The 22,383-nt window shown below is 36.7% G+C and overlaps 1 protein-coding gene across 5 annotated transcripts in view; it reads left to right on the forward strand.

The window, feature by feature from the left end:
* The window catches only part of CCDC91 (coiled-coil domain containing 91), a 395,228-nt gene that overhangs the window by 305,184 nt on the left and 67,661 nt on the right, over positions 1-22,383 (forward strand). For all 5 annotated transcript variants that reach the window (XM_027541619.1, XM_027541623.1, XM_027541622.1 and 2 more), the window contains one exon: positions 19,017-19,130. In XM_027541619.1, coding sequence (XP_027397420.1) covers positions 19,017-19,130 — 114 coding nt within the window. The remainder of the gene's footprint in view (positions 1-19,016; positions 19,131-22,383) is intronic.

Here is a 22,383-nt window from a genome sequence, read left to right on the forward strand (position 1 = left end):
CAGGGGATCTTCCCAGCCCAGGGATCGAAGGCATGTCAAAAGCTGAGACAAGGTGAAAGCTAGGCCTCTAACACCAAAGAGTTAACCAGATTGTGAATGCAAAGGAAAAGTTCTTCAGGGAAATGAAAAATGCTACACCAGTGAACCCACAAATAAGAAGAAAGCAAAATAGCTTCATTGCTGATATGGAGAACGTTTTTCTGGATAAAATATAAAACCAGCCACAACATTCCTTCACAACAAATCCTAATCCAAAGCACGGCCCTGACTCTGTTCAGTTCTGTGAAGGCCAAAGGAGGCAAGGAAGCTGCAGAAGAAAAGTTGGGAGCTAGCAGAGTTTGGTTCATGAGGTTTAAGGAAAGAAGCCTTTTTCATAACATAAAAGTGCAAGCTGAAGCAGCAAGTGCTGATGTAGAAGCTGAAGTGAGTTATCCAGAAGATCTAGCTCAGATAATTAATGAAGGTGACTGCACCAAATAACAGATTTTTAGTGTAGATGAAACAGCCTTGTATTAGAAGAAGATATCATTTAGGACTTTCACAGCTATAGAGAAGAAGTCAGTGCTTGGCTTCAAAGCGTCAAAGTACAGGTGACTCTTATTAGAGGCTAATGCAGCTGGTTAAGTTTAAGCCAGTGCTCCTTTGGCCCTGAAAGTCCTCAGGCCCTTCAGAATTATTCCCAATTTACTCTGCCTATGCTTCTTATAAATGGAACAACAAAGCCGGGATTACAGCACATCTGCCGACAACATGGTTTACCGAATATTTTCAGTTCTCTGTTTCTACTACTCAAAAAAAAATTTTTTTTTCAAAATATTACTGCTCTTTGACAGTACACCTGACCACCCAAGAGCTCTGACGTACAAAAAGATTAATGGTGTTTTCATGCCTGCTTAACAGACTATCCATTCTGCAGCCTATGGGTCAAGGAGTAATTTCAACTTTCAACTCTTATTATTTGAGAAATAGAGTCTGTAAGGCTACTGACAGACTGATTTTTTGATGGATCTGAGCAAAGTAAATGGAAAACTTCTGGGAAAATGTCACCGTTCTAGATGCCATTAAGAACATTCACATTCACGGAAGGAGGTCAAAATATTGACATGTAGGAGTTTGAAAGAAGTTGATTCCAACCTTCCTGGATAACTTTGAGGTATTCAAGACTTCAGTGGAGGAAGTAACTGCACATTTGGCTAAATCAGCGGCAAGGGTTTTTGAAGATTGACTCCAAATTTGTTAGTTCTACTCCAGGTAAAATGTTATCAAACAGTATTCCAAATTACAGAGACTGTGAAAGGAAGTCAGTCAGTGCAGCACACTTCATTGTTCTGTCTTACTTTAAGAAACTACCGCAGCCACCCCAGCCTTCAGCAGCCACCCTTCTGATTAGTCAGAAGTCATCAGCCTTGAGGCGAGACCCTCCACCAGCAAAAAGGTTAAGACTCTCTGAAAGCTCAGAGAATGTTTAACATTTTTTAGCAATAAAGCTTTAAACGAAGGCATGTATTACTTTAGACATAATGCTGTTGCACACTTAATAGACTGTAGCAAAGTGTAAACCTAATAACTTTTATATGCCCTGAGAAACCAAAAGATTTTGTGACTTGTTTTATTCCAATATTCATTTTATTGCTGTGATCTGGACCCAAACCCACAATATCTCCAAGATATGCCTGTATTTAAAATCCTAGAGAAGGCAAAATTAGCTTGAGAGGAAAGAAATCAGTAGTTGATAGGGAAGAGACTTACATAGCAGGGGGACATTTGAAGATGATGAAAATGTTTTAATCATAATTGTAGTGGTGCTTACATTTGATTTGATAGAACCATATCAAATTATATATTTCATACTGATCATTTTACTATATGTAAATAATATTTTAATGAAGCTAATTTTTAAAAACAAACGACTACCAAGAATAAATTATTGGATAGATAGCAACTTCAGATGGTGACTTCATTTATCAGTACTATGGTGAGAAAAAATTTAGTTTTATGGAGATAACATCTAATTTGTGCACACTAAATTTGAGGTATGTATTCATAATCCAAGAGGAAATATTGAGTAGGCAGTTATAAATATGAGCCTGGAGTTCAGGTGAGATGTCAGGGCTGGAGACCAAAATTTGAGATTAACAAGTATATAAATGATATTTAAAAGCAAATAAAATCTGGACAAGACTTTACATGACATTCTTTTATGGAACTTGGCCATTTTCTAACTAGAAAGAACTATATCCACTTTAAATTAACTGTGTAATAGTAGAAACAGACTGATTACTGTATCTCAGATGAAATTTGGAAGGTATTAAAGTTATTGATGCTTTCTGTATCACACTATTACCAGGGTTGATCAACCACCCCTTCATCTACATTTTCTGGGAAGCTCAGAGCCAGCAGCACAATAGCAGCTCCTGCCACCCTCTGCCCAGCTCCTGTCTAGTTTCAGAGGCCACCGCTCATTCTGTCTGCTAGTTCTTTGGCAGCTGGTTGAGAAACATCAAGCCTGAAGAACTACTGTCCTGGGAACTATAAACTGCTTGAGTACTGACTGAAGGGCCTGGCTTTGTGAAGCCTGGAATGTTTTCATTAATTCCAAGATTTAGGTCACTCCACAGCACTCAGATATATCTTTAATGGAAAGAATTCTGAAAATAAAATTTGTAATTAGCAGCACTTAACATCTTGGCCACTAAGTCTTACTCAAATGTGGAGAGGATAGCATGTGGCAAAGCAAAAAGCAATCAGGCTTAACTTAAGCAACATCATTTACTTCTGAGAAATTCAAGGGGAAAAACAGCTTTTGCTTCCCAATTTACTTCTAGATTTTCTCTGTATTAATACTGACTTTAACTGAGGAGAGAAATGTTAAACTATGACCCAAAACACACTACCTAAGGATTGTGGCACACATTTATCCAAATGTACTTGAGAGATGACTTGATTTGATTTGGCCTTGTTCGTAAAGTAAGACCAACTCACTGTTGATTGTAGACTTGCACTTTTTTTTTCTGGTATACTAAGGAGAAAGCGTATGACTCTGGCTTATTTGATGTTCATATTAAATTAATTCTGTGTTTCTTAAAAATCTTTGTTAAAGCACATTTGTTATTGACACCAAAGTGGGCAAAAAGAAGAGAGTCATTAATTTTGCTGTTCTAGCAAAGTCCTGTAAAAAGACTCCAGTGCATACAGACACTTAAACTATGTCTGACGTTGAAAGCTCTTCATAATAGTTTATAACCACAGCCACAGTAATTTGGGGTTATGTTTTCCCCAGAAGCCACAGACATTACAATCAGTGGTTAAATTTTCTTTAAAAAATTTAGCATTGCCACCTGACCCTTCTTTTTAAAAAGGAAATAACGTTTCTATTTTAACTTAGCAGGCCAGATAGTTTCACAACACTGAAATAATTTTTCAGTATTGACTTTTTTTTTTTGGATTCATTAGTTTTAAATTTTTTTATGTACTGAATTTTGATGGTAACCTAGTTAGGTATAGGTAAAATCTTAATTAGATTTTTAATTGTCAACAGTATTGTATCTAGAGACAGGTGAACAATAGTACATCAGCTTACCTTCTCATCTCTCAAGACTTTTTCCTCCTGTTACATTTCCTTTTTATTCAAGTAGTGAAATAGCCATCTACCAAGTTAGCCAGTGCAGAGAAGGAACTCCTCCTAAACTTTTCCTCTCTTGTCTCCGTTTCACTACCTTTAAATCATTAAAGTTTTCCCAATTTACCTGTTAAATAATCCTTAAACCTATACACTTCTTTCCTACCCGCTATCATTGTCTTACTTAGGGTTCTTATTGCTTACCTTGACCTCTTATATACATTTCTTTGTTTCCAGTTTTGTCCCTTTTCAAATTGGAATAATGTCAGTGCCTCCCATAGTCTGTAGAATATACGTAGAATGATCGACAGATCTTTCAGAACATAAAATATAAGTCTTTTAGTGACCTGGTCTCCACATTTCCAGCTCATATTCTGCCTCTCTGCTTCACACTTCATGCTTTTTGTACCATCCTACTGGTACACTTACTAGCCTGTTTATGATGTGTGTTAGGTGCTCAGTCGTGTCTGACTCTTTGCGACCCCCTGGACTGTAGCCCATCAGACTCTTATCTCCATGGAATTCTCCAGGCAGGAATACTGGAATGGGCAGCCATTCCCATCTCCAGGATATCAAAACTGGGTCTTTTGCATTGCAGACAGATTTTTACCATCTCAGCCACCAGGGAAGCCCCATTTATGGTACTGGGCCTTTAGCAATACTGTGCCTTCAGCCTAGAATGCTATGGCTTTCCTAACTTTCAAAACCCTCTCTTGTTAATAACTTAGTTTTTTTTTTTTAATTCAGTAAATTTCTTTGTCCATTTCTCAGATTAAATCAAAGTTCTTTCCTCTTCATTGGCAGTATTTAACTCTATAGTGCCTAACCATATTAGGATCTGGATCATCATATTATTTAATAATATTAAATTATTATTATTATAATTAAAAAATATATTTTTTTAATTATTATTATTTTTTTTTACTTTACAATATTGAATTGGTTTTGCCACACATCAACATGCATCTGCCATGGGTGTACACGTGTTCCCTATCCTGAACCCCCCTCCCACCTCCCTCCCCATACCATCCCTCTGAGTCAGCCCAGTGCACCAGCCCCAAGCTACCTGTATCCTGCATCGAACCTGGACTGGCGATTTGTTTCTTATATGATAGTATACATGTTTTAATGCCATTCTCCCAAATCATCCCCCCCTCCACAGAGTCCAAAAGACTGTTCTATACATCTGTGTCTTTTTTGCTGTCTCACATACAGGGTTGTCGTTACCATCTTTCTAAATTCCATATATATATGCGTTAGTATACTGTATTGGTGTTTTTCTTTCTGGCTTACTTCACTCTGTATAATAGGCTCCAGTTGCATCCACCTCATTAGAACTGATTTAAATGTATTCTTTTTAATGGCTGAGTAATACTCCATTGTATATATGTACCACAGCTTTCTTATCCGTTCATCTGCTGATGGACATCTTTACTATATTATCAGCACTTTAAAAATAGGAACTGCGTCTTGAACAAGCTGCAAGAGACTGTGAAATGGTTCTGGACCGGCACTGTTTTAGGAGAATCGTTAATCTTTCAAAAATGAACTTGATCTCTGATAACACAGTTTGGCTCTCTTAAGAGTTTTGCTTGCTTTTAAATGGACTGTATTACTAAAAGTAGGATCACCTAAATTAATGCTTTGGCTATTATGATCCCTTTTTAAAAAGTATGCATTAGATTGTCTGTTGGTTGCCAAACTGAGATGATTGTTACTACTATTGAAGTTTAATAAAGTACTCAGAAAGAAATCTGGGCAAAAAAAAAGGATAATGAATTTCAGCTTCAGAAAAGTGTTTACTTTGAACAACTAGTTTGAATTTGTTGTAAGGTAGTGATGAATTTCTGCATGAGTAGTAATAGGAATTTTTTAGTCACAGTACAGCACACACTCTCACTGGTCAGATGGAAACAGCACATTCAGTTCCATATACCATGTTTTAAGAAAGACATTTCCAAATCAGAATGGGACTAACTTAAGACATTTATTAGTGCTTCCTCAGCATCTATTCCTCTCTTCCCAAAGTGATACTTTTTATTTCTTAGCCATGTGGTTTAGGTGAGATTTAACCTACTTTCTAATCTAGGCATAAGTCCTTATTTACTTAGGCTAATGATTATATTCCATCCCCATGTTAGAAGGTTCCAAGAATTCACACAAATTCTGAGTCAAGCCTATAAGACTACATTTGGGACTTGGATCCTCAAGTACGTAAACACTCTCATTCACAGAAAAAAATGAGAAAATCTTTGGAACTATAGGTGACCATCTTGGGACCATATGTGTAGAACTTTTTCTGCAAATGGAGCCAACACCAAAGGCAGAGCTAGGGAGAGAGATCCCCATCACATTGCTGGAACCTGTATTTCTTTTATGTTTTTCTGTGTGAGACTGAATTATTTTTAGACAGTTTGTGCTGAATTTTCTGTTACCTGTGATTGAAATAACTAACTGATTGCCAAATAAATGTGCTAAGTAGCAAATGGGGTTAGATTTGAGTCCTAGCTTGTGACTGTGTTACCTTGACCAATTTTTTAAAAATGTATGAGGCCCCACTTCCCACTTTACACTAATAATAATACCTGCTTTGTAGAGTTGCTGTGAGACCTTTAAAAACATGTTTTTCAAAAAGAATAAAAACATACGTCGATTGTCGAATAAAAACATTGATAGATTATAAAACAGCTTTAGACACCATAAAATATCATGTAGATATTATGTGGTATTGTGGTCAAGTCAGTGACAGAGCAGGAAACTTTGCCATATAGTTTTGAAGGAATTGGAGTACATAGCTCAGAGAAGAGGAGAATAAAGATATGAGAACATTGTTCACATATTTGAAGGGCTGCAGTGAAGGGGTATTGTTGTTTGTTTATTTGAAGAGAGACAGATTAGAAGAAATAGGTGAATAATTTTAAATTGCCCAGGATGATAAAAAATCATTAGATCACAGGTTATCTAGCAACAGGTGTATAATTTTTATCCAGGACTCTGAAGAAAGGATTAAGTAGGAGACCAAAGAATATATATATATTGAGAATATCATTTCTACTGTCCTTTTTTTGTTATAGAATATCTCTGTTCCTGTGTCAATAGGAATTACCAACCCTGCAAATTTGTACCCAGTTACTAACGCGCCCTAAATCTACCATTGTGTTAACATAATCATTGGAAATTCTTCCAGAAATAATTACTATAAAATCTCTTTAAAATATGTTTGAAATTTTTACATTGCCACTTTTTAAACATAATTAAGTAGTTTTACTGCTTTAAATCTCAGGGTATACCTGCCTCTCAAAATGGTTCTGAAGATTAAGTGAAAAATGCACGTTAGTTTTCTTACTTTAAATACCAAATATCATTGCTTTTTTAGTTTTTAATACTGTTTACAGTATGTTTTGCTTAACTCTGCTCTTCACACAGACCTCTATTAGGTCACCGAATCTTTAAGTACTGTTAATAAGTTTATAGCCCAGCATAAATTCACTTAGCTTACTTAGCATGTTGCCTGAAACATAAGATTTGTTGTAACTGAGATGACCACTGCTGTTGTTGATGCTGTTTATTTTACCATTATTACCACCACCTTTGTAGTTTTAACACCTAGAATATTACCATGTATGATAAACAGTGAGTGAGTGGCTAATTGCTGTGATTACTTCAGGCTATAGTTTCTAAACTGAATCAGGGTGCCCTGCACTGCAGGGACTTCACAAGGATGCTGCCTGGTATTTTAAATATTAAAGGACAACACAGAGAAGACACTTGAGATCTCTTGACTAGCTTGTCAATACTAATGACAGTCTTACATTTCTTTCTATTATTATCATATCTTAGTGAACGTGGGTTTTAGACGTTGCTATGATAAAAAACAATTACCATGCAAATATCATTGTGGAATAGGAAATGAAGTCCAGTCTTAAGTCAAGATTTAAGAAGTTGTACAATGCCTGACATGTACAAATTCCCATTAATAACTATGGTTAATAATAAATTAAAAGTATTTTTCTTTCCATTTTTTGTATCTTTTCAAATGGCTACTAAGGTATGTTCCATTAATAAATGGGACAATTAGGTGTTTCTTCTGGCCTAGAGGGCACCATGAACAAAATTACTGAGACAGCCAAACAAATCATGAACTGAAAAAGCCAGGGAAGCTTTAACCTAGGTATATCCACAAGACATACACTTCTTGTGGGGTCCACAAGAGGTGTAAGTTATAGTCCCTACCCTTAAGTAGGTTTCTTTGAATTGAGGAAACAAATTCACTCATTTGTTGAAGATTAATTAGGCATTTCTGCTGTGTACCAGGTACTCATTTTGCCAACAGAGTTTCGTACAGTCAAAGCTGTGGTTTTTCCAGTAGTCATGTACAGATGTGACAGTTGGACCATAAAGAAAGCTGAGTACCAAAGAACTGATGCTTTTGAACTGCGGTGCTGGAGAACACTCTTGAGAGTCTCTTGGACAGTGAGGAGATCAAACCAATCAAACGTAAAGGAAATCAACCCTGAATATTCATTGACAGGTTGGAAGCTGAAGCGCCAATATTTTGGCCACCTGATGTGAAGAGCTGACTCATTGGAAAAGACCCTGATGCTGGGAAAGATAGAAGGCAAAAGGAGAAGAGGGTGTCAGAGGATGAGATGATGCTGAGGCTGAAGCCCTAATAATTTGGCCACCTCATGGGAAGAGCCGACTCATTGGCAAAGACCCTAATGCTGCAAAAGAGTGACAGCAGGAGAAGAAGGGGGCGACAGAGGATGAGAATATGAACTGTAATAATTAGAATCACTGATTTCAGTGAAAAGCATTATTCACTTCTGTGGCATTCTCAAAAATTAATAACCCTGTCTAAATGTAAGAGAAAAAAAACACCAATCCAAATTTCTTCAAAATGAAAAGTACTTTTCAACAGTGTCAATATAATAAGGAAAGACTGAGAAACTGCCACAAATTGGAGGAGATTAATGAGACATGATGTCTGAATGCAATATCTTACCCTAGTTTAATCCTGGAACAGAAAAAAGGCATTATTAGAAAAGGTGATGTATATGCTCAACAGAATAATCTATTGAGTGTAATCTATTTAATATTACCATATGATATTAATTTGTTAGCTTGATAAATGTACCATAGTTATGTAAGATGTTAATATTAGAAGAAGCTGTGTTAAGGGCATATGAGAACCCTTGTACTGTCTTTGTAAGTTTTCTGTACCTCTAAAATTACTTCAAAATAAAAAGTTTCATACATTTTTTTCTAACACATATCCAGATAAAAGACCAGTTTTATTAACTCCCTTGTAAAACCTCACTGAAATGAAAACTCGGAAATGGAGCCCTAAATTAGAAGTGGAGATGACTGAGAAGACAAATATACAACTTGCAGTGTACTCTGGGGAAACTCCCAAAGGCTTCCCAGTTGGTGGAACCAGGTATCTCTAGAAGTGAAAATGAAGATGAAGCTTCACTTTGAAGGGGAGTTTGGAAGTTTGTGTAATAAACAGATCCCCACTCATCCTCTGCAAATTCTGTCAGAAACCTGGGATTAGTTCTCTGGGGGAAAAAGAAAAAGAAAGTGGAAGGTGTCTGGACCAGGGATCACCAAGCATACTTGAAGGTATAAATGCTATAATGAAATGGGATGGGAAGGGCAGCAAGGTGAAAAGTTTTCAGCTGCTTATTGAGAACCTTACCCATTTTTCCCATCACAGTTCTCAGAATGCTGAAAACCAAACAGGAAATTGGAATATTCTTTAACTGAGGCATCTAGGCAGCCCAGGATAAAAGACTTAACTGTATTGGTATCAGAAATCTCCCCAAGGAAACAACTCAGCCAGATTACTCTGCTCTTAAGATCACAGTCCATAAACCACAACTGCAAGCAAAGATATGTTACTCAGCGTTTTAGTGCTCTACTCTTTAAACATGAGCAAATAGTCAAGTATAAATAGAATACTCCTCATGAAAAGCAGAGATTAAAAACATTCTATGGAGACATGAAAAATTAAAAAGAAAAACACTATCATTAATTTCCTTAAAAGTAAGAGATTTTGCACCTATGAAACAGGAAGAGGGTGCCTTTTTAAAAGTCAAATGAAAGGATTAGAAATTTACAATACAATAGAAAGTTTAAAAAACAGCATCAAGAGTCAGAAGATGAAGTGTTAGGAGTCTTCCAGAGAACATTGTATAAAAATATGAAGAAATGGAAAATAGAAGTGAAAAGACAAGGAAATTAAGCAATTGGTTCAGGAGATTCTTTTGCTGAATCACAGGATCTTGAAGGGAAATAAAAAGCAGTAAAATGCAGTAAATATATTAATAATAGTATGAAAGTAAATCTTGCAAAATTGAAAGACATGCGTTTCTAAATTTTAAGATACAAGTTTCTAGGTAGGGCTGTTACTAAGTTTATCATTAAATTTTTGAGCAGCAAAGGCAAAGAAAATACATAAATGTTCTCATAAGAGGGACACATTTATGCAAATGATAATGAATCAGAATGTGTAAGCAGACTCCTCAATAACATTGAAAACTGCACAAATTTTCCCTAGAAAGCTACACTCAGCCAAACTATAATTTAAGTGTGAGGGTAGAATGAAAGCATTTTCAAGACAAAGGAAATACCAAAACTTACACTTCTCACCTACCTTTTTCTGAAGAATCTCCTGAAAGAGGTACTCTATCAAAACAAAGAAAGACGTGTCTTTTCTGAGGAGTCTCCTGGAGGAAGTACTCTATCAAAACAAAGAAGTAAAGAAAGAAAAAAGAATCCAGTGGTATCTAGAAAGCTGATAAGCTCCAGAGAGATGTAGCCAAACCCCTAGAAAAATCATGGAAATCCCACAATAACTGACCTAGAGAATGACCAATCCTGGTTGGAGATACGTCCTGGAGATATGTCTCTAAGAAGGTAAACAGACTGCTTGATAGCTTTGAATGTATTGAAAAGACATATAGACAATTAGATAAGAATTTTGGAATTAGTGTTTAATACATATTTGCTTAAGCCAGTATAATGTGGCTGCAGTAACACTGTATCATTTCTGAGCCCGTATCTTAAGAGACATTCCACCCTTTCTTTTACAATTCTGTCCAGCTGCTATGTGAAAAATCCCGAACTAGTCTGCAGGAGATAGGAGCCCATAGGAAGGAGAAACAAGCCAGCCTACTGTAGGCCATCATTGTAGCAGCAGCCAGATTGGGACCCACCAGTTGATGGCAGATACATGGGAGAACCCAGCCAAGACCAAAAGAACTGTCCAGCTGAGCCCAGCTCAGGTTGCCAGCTTACAGAATTATGAGCTAAATCGGGGATTGGCAAGCTTTTTCTGTAAAGAGCCAGTTAGTAAATATTTTAGAAACTTACGGGCCAAGAGGCTTAATTGAAAATATTATGTAGGAGCTTATGTTTACACAAGAAACAGCAAATATTCACAAATTTTTGTTGATGAAATTCAAAATATAATAATATTAATTTTTCATAATGTGCATCTACTTGTGTTCTTCGCTAAATTGTGTCTGACTCTTTGCAACCCCTTGGACTGCAGCACACCAGGCTTCCCTGTCCTTCACTACTAGTGAGAAGAATAGAATTTTCTTTGGAAAGAATAATATTTTGCTTAATTGTGGTTCCATTAAGTATTCCTATCATCAAAAATGATTACAAATACTTATTAATGCTGGTATCTAATGAAACTCTACATATTTCATCTTTAAGAATGTCTTTCACACAAATAAGTACTGGAAAATATTGGTATCAGTCAGTGAGTATGTAATTTTAATTGAGTGTATTCATTACTTGAGAAGCATTTGTAGAATTAAATTCTTCTCATTTTGCATATCATTACATTGCAGATTGATTATTTCCAACTGAAAATTAGATGGAAGCTCCTCAGTTACCTGGCAGATGAATTTTGAAATATGGAAATTTCATCTGCAGTTAGATCAATATGTGAAAAGCACTGATGGAGCTGTAATGTGAGCTCATAAATTTATCTAGGAATTGAAGTCCTACTTCCTTAACTGTTGATACTAAGGAACTGCATAAAGTAGGCTGACTTATGATTCAGATATTCATTTACTGAGGTGCAATTCCACAACCACATGCAACTTTTAAAGTAATACTAATTAAATAATTATGACGAGTAGAGACACTACTCTGCGGACAAAAGTCTGTGTAGTCAAGACTATGGTTTTCCCATTGGTCACGCACAGTTTTAAGAGCTGCACCGTAAAGAAGGCAGAGTGCCATAGAATTGATGCCTTCAAACTATAGTGCTGGAGAGCACTCATGAGAGTTCCTCAAACAGCAAGATCAAACCAGTCAATCTTAGGGAAATCAACCCCAAATATTCATTGGAAGGACTGATGCTAAAGATGAAACTCCAGTATTTTGGTCATCTGATGTGAACAGCTGACTCATTGGAAAAGTCATTGATGCTATGAAAGATTGAGGCAGGAGGAGAAGAGGGCATCAGATGAGATGGCAGGATGGCATCACTGATGTAAAGGAAATGGGCAAACTTCGGGAGATGGTGAGGGACAGAGAGGCCTGACGGGCTGCAGTCCACGGAGTCACAAAGAGTCAGACCTGACTGGGTGACAGAACAACAACAGCAATGTATATCATGTATAGAATCAAAGTAAAGCACATTGTTGCTCTAGAAAATATTTGATCAGTTTAGTTCAGTTCATTTCAGTCACTCAGTCATGTCCGACTCTTTGCGACCCCATGAATCGCAGCATGCCAGGCCTCCCTGTCCATCACCAACTCCCGGAGTTTACTTAAACTCATGTCCATTGAGTTGGTGATGCCATCTCATCCTCTGCCATCCCCTTCTCCTCCTGCCCCCAATCCCTCCCAGCATCAGAGTCTTTTCCAATGAGTCAGCTCTTCACATGAGGTGGCCAACGTATTGGAGTTTCAGCTTTAGCATCAGTCCCTCCAGTGAACACCCAGAACTGATCTCCTTCAGGATGGACTGGTTGGATCTCTTTGCAGTCCAAGGGACTCTCAAGAGTCTTCTCCAACACCACAGTTCAAAAGCATCAATTTTTCAGCGCTCAGCTTTCTTCACAGTCCAACTCTCACAACCGTACATGACTACTAGAAAAACCATACCCTTGACTAGATGGACCTTTGTTGGCAAAGTAATGTCTCTGCTTTTGAATATGCTATCTAGATTGGTCATAACTTTCCTTCCAAGGCATAAGCGTCTTTTAATTTCATGGCTGCAATCACCACCTGCAGTGATTTTGGAGCCCAGAAAAATAAAGTCTGACACTGTTTCCCTAACTATTTGCCATGAAGTGATGAGACCGGATGCCATGATCTTAGTTTTCTGAATGTTGAGCTTTAAGCCAACTTTTTTACTCTCCTTTTTCACTTTCATCAAGGGGCTCTTTAGTTCTTCAGTTCCTGCCATAAGGGTAGTGTCATCTGCATATCTGAGGTTATTGATATTTCTCCCGGCAATCTTGATTCCAGCTTGTGTTTCATCCAGCTAAGCATTTCTCATGATGTACTCTGCATCTGAGTTAAATAAGCAGGGTGACAGTGTACAGCCTTGATGTACTTCTTTCCCTATTTGGAACCAGTCTGTTGTTCCATGTCCAGTTCTAACTGTTGCTTCCTGACCTGCATACAGGTTTCTCAAGAGGCAGGTCAGGTGGTCTGGTATTCCCATCTCTTTCAGAATTTTCCACAGTTTATTGTGATCCACACAGTCAAAGGCTTTGGCATAGTCAATAAAGCAGAAATAGATGTTTTTCTGGAATTCTCTTGCATTTTTGATAATCCAGCAGATGTTGGCAATTTAATCTCTTGTTCCTCTGCCTTTTCTAAAACATTGTACAGGAGACAAGGATCAAGAGCATCCCCAAGAAAAAGAAATGCAAAGAAGCAAAATGGCTGTCTGTGAGGCCTTACAAAAAGCTATGAAAAGAAAAGCAGCTAAAAGCAAAGGAGAAAAGGAAAGATATAAGCATCTGAATGCAGATTTCCAAAGAATAGCAAGGAGAGATAAGAAAGCCTTCCTCGGTGATCAATGCAAAGAAATAGAGGAAAACAACAGAATGGGAAAGACTAGAAATCTCTTGAAGAAAATTAGAGATACCAAGGGAACATTTCATGCAAAGATGGGCTCAATAAAGGACAGAAATGGTATGGACCTAACAGAAACAGAAGATATTAAGAAGAGGTAGCAAGAATACCCAGAAGAACTGTACAAAAAAGATCTTCACAACCCAGATAACCTCAATGGTGTGATCACTCACCTAGAGCCAGACATCCTGGAATGTGAAGTCAAGTGGGCCTTAGGAAACATCACTGCGAACACACCTAGGGGAGGTGATGGAATTCCAGTTGAGTTATTTCCAATCCTGAAAGATGATGCTGTGAAAGTGCTGCACTCAATATGCTAGCAAATTTGGAAAACTCAGCAGTGGCCACAGGACTGGGAAAAGTCAGTTTTCATTCCAGTCCTGAAGAAAGGGAATGCCAAAGAATCCTCAAACTACCGCACAATTGCATCTTCTCACTTGCTTGTAAAGGACATGACCTTCATCATGACCTATTTAATTGTAACATTATAGAAGGTGATTCTAGTAAGGAGTAGTGGAAAAATTAGTAAGTAGCACTCTTTCTTCCACACTTAAAAAACTAGTTATATAATAAAGTGGATGTGATTTTTTACACATATTTTATTTTTAACAAAATATATTTAGGATGAGAAGTGTCAATATATTTTAACAAACTTACCAAAATACATATGCAAATGGATGTTTTTCCCTCCAAACTGTTAGTTTTAGAGCAGTGCTTCTCAACTGAAGATGATCTAGTAAGCAAATACCAAGTATACTGCTTACAACAATACTCCCATCTCCACCCCCAGCAAGGAATTGTCAGTAGTGCCAAGGTTAGGGTATGAATCATGCCTTAGAAAATATATCATGTTTCAGGATGTGCACATTACTAAAATATTCTGGAAAGTATTCTTTCAGAATTGCCTTCTTTGAGTGTATTCATTAGTGGCAAATCATCATCCCTCGTGAAGTATATTTTATTTTAGACTAAGTCTCATGATTCACAGGGACAATATAGTTCATTCATGGAATTCAAGAAAACATGCAGGCAGATATTCACAGACACGTGAACATGCATACAAAATTCACTGATTGTTTCTTGTTCAGAATTTAGTTAGAAAATGAAAGGTTTAATCTTTTTAATGTCATATTCAAAGATATTTATTTATTGAAATAAATGAAATAATAAAGTTTTTTTTCCTTTTTTCATTTATATTTTATATTGAAGCATAGATGATTAACAATATTGTGTTATTTCAGATATACAGCAAAGTGATTCAGTTATACACATACATGTATCTATTCTTTTTCACATCCTTTCCCATTTAGGGTGTTACATAATATGGACCTGAGTTGCACATGCTATTCAGTAGGTATTTGTTGGTTGTTGTTATTAAGTTGCTCAGTTGTTTCCAGTTCTTTGCAGCCCCATGGACTGCAGCATGCCAGGCTTCCCTGTCCTTCACAGTCTCCCAGAGCTTGATCAAACTCAAGTTCAGTGATCGGTGATGCCATCCAACCATCTTATCCTCTCTCATCCCTTTCTTCTCCTGCCTTCAACCTTTCCAGCATCAAGGTCTTTTCTAATGAATCACTTCTTTGCATCAGGTGACCAAAGTACTGGAGCTTCAGCTTCAGCATCAGTCCTTCTAATGAATATTCACGATTGACTTCCTTTAGGATTGACTGTTTTGATCTCCTTGCTGTCCAAGGGACTCTCAAGAGCCTTCTCCAACACCATAGTTCAAAAGCATCAATTGGTCAGTGCGCATTCTGCTTTATGGTCCAACTCTCACATCCATACATGACTACTGGAAAAACCATAGCTTTGACTAGATGGCCTTTGTCAGCAAAGGAATGTCTCTGCTTTTTAAGTATGCTGTCTAGGTTGGTCATAAATTTTCTTCCAGGAAGCAAGCATCTTTTTAATTTCATGATTGTAGTCACGATCTTCAGTGATTTTGGAGCTCCCCAAAATAAAGTCTGTCACTGTTCCTATTGTTTCCCCATCTATTTGCCATGAAGTGATGGTACCAGATGCCATGATCTTTGTTTTTTGAATACTAAGTTCTGAGCCAACTTTTTCATTCTCCTCTTCCACTTTCATCAAGAGGCTCTTGGATCCTCTTCACTTTCTGACATGAGGGTGATGTCATCTGCATATCTCAGGTTACTAATGTTTCTCCCGGCAATCTTGATTCCAGCTTGTGCTTCATCCAGCCCAGTATTTTGCATGATGTGCTCTGCATAGAAGTTAAATAAGCAGGGTGACAATATACAGCCTTGAAGTACTCCTTTCCCGATGGAACCAGTGCATTGTTCCATGTCCAGTTCTAACTGTTGCTCCTTGACCTGCATATGGATTTCTCAGGAGGCAGGTAAAGTTGTCTGGTATTCCCATCTCTTGAAGAATTTTCCAAAGTTTGTTGTGATCCACACAGTGAAAGGCTTTAGCACAGTCAATGAAGCAGAAGTAGATGTTTTTCCGGCACTCTCTTGCTTTTTCTGTGATCCAGCGTATATTGGCAGTTTGATCTCTGGTTCCTCTGCCTTTTCTAAATCCAGCTTGTACATCTGGAAGTTCTTGGTTCCTGTACTATTAAAGCCTCGCTTCGAGAATTTTGAGCATTATTTGCTTGTGTGTGAGATAAGTGCAACTGTACAGTAGTGTGAGCATTCTTTGGCATTGCCTTTCTTTGGGACTGGAATGAAAGCTGACCTTTTTCCAGTCCTGTAGCCAATGCTGAGTTTTCCAAATTTGCTGGCATATTGAGTGCAGCATGTTAACAGTATCATCTTTCAGGATTTGAAATAGCTCAACTGGAATTCCATCACCTACACTAGCTTTGTTTATTGTGATGCTTCCTAAGGGATACTAACCATTTGTTGGTTATCTGTTTTAAATATAGCTATGTATATATAGATTTCACAACCTTGACTGTCACCTAACTGCCAGCTGGGGAGGAGAGAATCAAGGGAGACTTTCTTTGTAAATATTCTTCTTCAACTCAAAATTTAAGAAAGAAGGAGCCTCAAAAGTATGGACTGAGCAGACTGTATAAACTCTTAGGCCCGTCCACCCTAAAGAAAAAAAATTTTTTTTAACTGAAGAACATAGTAGCTAACTCTCTTCATCTTTTTCCTGGATATTTTCCTTTTATTTAAATTGATGGTTTTGTCTTCAAACATTTCTAGTCAAATTTGACCCTTACTAGATAGAAATTGTGTTTGATATTCAATATGATATGGATTTATCTTCTATATTCAACTAGTCTAGGTCTACAATAGTTTTAAAATTATAAAACCCTTGAAAAACAAGGCTTTTTGCAAATGCTGTCCTGAAATAATGTGAAACTATTTATACTTTTAATTTACCCACGTAGTGTGAATATTCACACCCTTCATCACAGAACTATTTATTGTGTTTTATTTCAGGGGGCTTAGTAACATATGTATTAACTTTTTGACTTTATAAAATCTGAAAAGTTTCAAGTTCCAAATTAGTATGTGTGTAACCAACAGGAATTGTAATAGTAGGTGCTTTTATTTGAAATAATCTTTTTGTCTTTTTTTTTTTTTTTTTCAAAAATTACTATAGCTTTTCATAATGAGGTGTCACCTCATACTGGTTAGAATGGCCATGATTTAAGAGTCTACAAATAATAAATGCTGGAGAGCATATGAAGAAAAGGAACCGTCTTACACTGTTGGGGAAATGTAAATTGGTGCATCTGCTATGGATAACAATATACAGGTTCCTGAAAAAACTAAGAGTTATCGTATGACCCAGAAATCACACTCCTGGGCATATATACAGAGAAAACTCTAGTTTGAAAAGATGCATGCACCCCAGTGTTCATAGCAGCACAGCCGAAACATGGAAGCAACCTAAATGTCTGTTGACATGAATGAATAAATGTGCTGTGTTCACACATACACACAAACACACAATATGGAATGCTATTCAGCCATAAAAAACAAATTAATGCCATTTGCAGCAACATGGATGGACCTAGAGATTGCCAGTGAGTGAAGTAAGTCAGAGAAAAACAAATATCACATGATATCGCTTACATGTGGAATCTGTTCATGATACAGATGAACTTATTTATGAAACAGAAACTCACAGATATAGAAATTAAACTTATAGTTACTGCAGGGGACAGGAGGAGGCATACATTTAGAATTTGGGATTAACAGGGCTTCTCAGGTGGCTCAGTGGTAGAGACTCTGCCTGCCAATTCAGGAGACATGGGTTCAATCCCTGGGTCAGGAAGATCCCCTGCAGAAGGAGATGGCAACCCACTCCAGTATTCTTGCCTGGGAAATCCCATGGACAGAGGAGCCTGGTAGGCTACAATCCAGGCGGTCACAAAAGAGTCAGACCCAACTTAAGTATGTATGTGTGTGTGTGTATAAAATTGGGAAAAACTAAACCAAAACATGTATACACAACAACGTGAAGGGTCCTCAAGAATAGCAAAATGAGGGAAATACTATTGACAAATATCAAGGCATTTTCTGATTGCCTGTTCAAAGAAAGATACTACCTGTATAGACAAAAGGAAGTTAGATTTTGTAGCATTCTTCCAATCTATGAAATGATATATTTTAGCACAAAATATTTCTTAGTTTTTGAGAAGTGTTAATATTTCTTCTTTAGAATTTTAGCCGTCTTTCTCTTTACCTGAAAATTTGAAATCTCTCAGGGTCCTTGATTACTATTTCAGCAAAATGAGTAGTACCACTTTTCTTCCTAGATTTCTCATTTCAGATATTAGGACACAGAGTGAAGTTTTTACCTCTCATTCATGGTGTCCAGCTCTAAACGTCTTAACCTGGCAGGAGGACTAAACTATCTGTAAATCTTACCACCCAGACCACACTTGATATTGTGTGATGGAAAAGCTTAAATGTGAATAAAACAGCCTAGAACATCAGGGTGTTCTTGGAAGAATAAATACAAGTTGGAAGTCTTATGTGAATAGTGCAAAGTACAGGAAGGCAATCAATCATGTAAACATCAAATGAAAGGTTGGTAAGGAAGCCACTGGAGTATTTTAGGCTCTCCCTGCAATAAATGGCTTACTCCATTTTTTTCCCCTTTCACTCAGTTTGAAAAAGTGAATTCTGTGAAATCTGTTCACAGAACCCAAAAGATGCTGTAAGTTCTTATTCCTGTTTAAAGACATGCTTTGAACAGAATAAGTTCAACCCATTGAATGTTTTTAGTTTATATAAAATGGGCCCAAACATGTCATAGCACATACCTCCCTGAGTTTTTCTCATCCTTCCACAAACAGGAAACAGTTAAGGCAGCAATAATAGAAGAGCAAAAACGAAGTGAAAAGGCTGTGGAAGAGGCAGTGAAGAGAACAAGAGATGAACTGATAGAGTATGTAAAGGAACAGAAAAGGGTAAGTATCCCCTGAAGGGTTTTAATTTGTTCTTCCATAAACTGAAGCATTGGCTTCCATACAATAACATTAAATTTTAAAATATTTAAAACATCCTTTTTCATCTAATTTAGGAATCTTCATCTAATATTTTTTCTGGTATAAGTATATATTCTAATAGTTATATCTGTAAACATAAATTCCATTTGTTAACAAAAAAAGCACTGAATAATTTCCTGCTGGATTCCCAGAAATGACCTATTTTCAATTTGACTTTACACTTAAAAAGAAAGTAGACAGGTTTTTGCTGTTATAGATTTTTTAAGTTTTTGCCATAAGTTTGTTATTTCTTATGTAATGGTTGTCAAAATTTGTATGCACTCTTTAGGCCTTCGGACTAGGTTAACAACATTGTGGTTCTAATAGATAATACAGTTATCAAATTAGGACTCTTCTGCCATAGTTCCATTTTGAGAACAAAATTCAGAATATGCTAGTCAGAATTTATAATGCATATTGAAGCTTTACAAAATGAATGTCATTTTGGTACAATGTGATTTTATTAATTTGTAAGTCTGAGCAGTAGCTGAAAATAATGTATTTAATAGCTTAATTTTTAGACTTTTCAACAAATCTTTATTTTTTTTTAGTATCCAGGATGAGAATCACTTAGGATGAGATGTTTAATGGTAATCTCTGTAATAAGCATGTTAAATTACAGTATATTATACAATAAGTTATATGGTGAATTCTCACATACTATTTTATGTCTTATTTATATGTTTAGTATAACATAAATATTAAAGGACTATGTATTACACAATATATGGTATTATATAACATAATAAAATTATAAATAAAGCTTAAAACATAGTGTATATGAGGATATTTGGCACAGGTAATGGTTGTCAGAGTAAGAAATCAAAGATTACTCTTCAGTTGGCAGTTAAGTAGAAGAGTAATGACACTCCTAGGAATGTCATAAGAACTCATGATACCACTTTAGTTCCATACTCTTAATTTAAAATCAATTTTGGTATAATATAAAGAAAATTCTTACCCCTCAGTAGCTACCATTAGGTTTCAACAAAGAGTTTTGTCAGCAGAGCGAAAAAAAAAAAAAATTCTAAGTAAGCTTTCCAGATTAATTGACCACTCACAGAAACATTTCATGTGGGATTAAATATCTGTGCAACTTATCTGAAGATGTTTTTAAAAGTAATTTAACCCCCCTGAAATTTCTAATAGATACATAACCCTCAGAGGAGTGACTTAGCTGCTAAAGAATCCGCCTGCAATGTGGGAGACCTAAATTCGATTCCTGGGTTGGGTAGATCCCCTAGAGAAGGGAAAAGCTACCCACTCCAGTATTCTGGCCTGGGGAATTCCGTGGATTGTATAGTCCATGGGATCGCGAAGAGTTGGACACAACTGAGCAACTTTCACTTTCAGAAGAGAAAATTCTGAGCCAGATGTCATCAGCTGACCTTTCAGGAAGTGATATTTTCCCAGAAAACTCCTATTTACATGTGTATTCTCAAGGAGTTTATGTTAAATAACCTACTTCAGAAGCAGTCATACAAGAAAATAATTATAGATGCTTTCCACATACACACAGGAGTTGTGATAGTGAAAGAACACAGACTTGAAATAAATTCAGGGTATTGTGGATGTATCCTTTAAAAAAAAAAACTGAAATATAGTTCATTTATAATGTTGTGTTAGTTTCATGTGTACAGTAATGTGATTCAGTTTATATATATGTGTGTATATGTATATATATATATATTTCAGATTCTTTTCCCTTAAAGATTATAACAAAATATTGAGTATAGTTCTTTGTGCTATACACTAGGTCCTTATTGGTTATCTGTTTTATATATAGTAGTTTGTATATGTTAATCCCAAACTCTTACAGATGTATTCTTTTTAATCATCTTTTCTTAATAATATATGGCCAGTTCTTATTTGAACATTTAATTTGGATAAGAAATTATGTAAAATAGCAAACTTATTCATAAGGGTGTCTTAGGTGAATATTTCTTTGATCAAAATTGAAATTTTCTCTTAAAAAACTTAAAAATTGAATATTACTTTCTGCTCAAAAGAAATCTTGTGGCTACCATTAGAAACATTTAAAATGAGAACAGGAAATGCCTTTACAGGAGTCATCTGGTTCCTTTGTGAGATAATTAACCCTTGACGAGAACTGACAATGATCTCTGCCATTTAATGTGTGATCTTGCAAATTATATTAAAGGATTGTGCTTACATACTCAGTCATGTCCAACATTTTGCAACCCTATGGACTATAGCCCCCAGGTTCCTCTGTCGGTGGGGTTTCTCAGGCAAGAATACTGGAGTGGGTTGCTGTTTCCTCCTCCAGGGGATCTTCCTGACCCAGAGATCAAACCCACATCTTTTGCATTGGCAGGTGGATTCTTCACCACGGAGCCACCTGGTAAATCCATATTAAAAGATTCAGTTCAATATCAGTTCAGTCACTCAGTCACGTCCGACTCTTTGTGACCCCATGGATGCAGCCTGCCAGGCTTCCCTGTCCATTACCAACTCCCAGGGCTTGCTCAAACTCATGTCCATTGATTTGGTGATGCCATCCAACCATCTTATCCTCTATCATCCCCTTCTTCTTCTGCCTTCAATCTTTCCCAGCATCAGGATCTTTTCCAGTGAGTCAGTTCTTTGCATCAGGTGACCAAAGTATTGGAGCTTCAGCTTTAGCATCCATCCTTCCAATGAATATTCTGGACTGATTTCCTTTAGGATTAACTGTTTTGATCTCCTTGCTATCCAAGGAACTCTGAAGGGTCTTTTCCATCCCCATAGTTCAAAAGCATCAGTTCTTAGTGCTCAACTTTCTTTATAGTCCAACTCTCACATCCAGACCTAGCTTTGACTAGATGTACCTTTGTCAGTAAAGTAATGTCTCTGCTTTTTACTATGCTGTCTAGGTTGGTCATAGCTTTTCTTCCAAAGAGCAAGCATCTTTTAATTTCATGGCTGCAGTCACTGCCTCATGGCTACAGTGATTTTGAAGCTGAAGAAAATAAAGTCTGTCACTGTTTCCATTGTTTCCCATCTATTTGCCATGAAGTGATGGTACCAGATGCCATGATCTTCGTTTTTTTGAATGTTGAGTTTTAAGCCAGCTTTTTCACTCTACTCTTTCACTTTCATCAAGAGGCTCTTAGATCCTCTTCGCTTTCTGCCATGAGGGTGATGTCATCTGCGTATCTGAAGTTACTTATATTTC

The sequence above is a fragment of the Bos indicus x Bos taurus genome, chromosome 5, assembly GCF_003369695.1.
Source record: "Bos indicus x Bos taurus breed Angus x Brahman F1 hybrid chromosome 5, Bos_hybrid_MaternalHap_v2.0, whole genome shotgun sequence".
NCBI classification, from domain to species: Eukaryota; Metazoa; Chordata; class Mammalia; order Artiodactyla; family Bovidae; genus Bos; species Bos indicus x Bos taurus.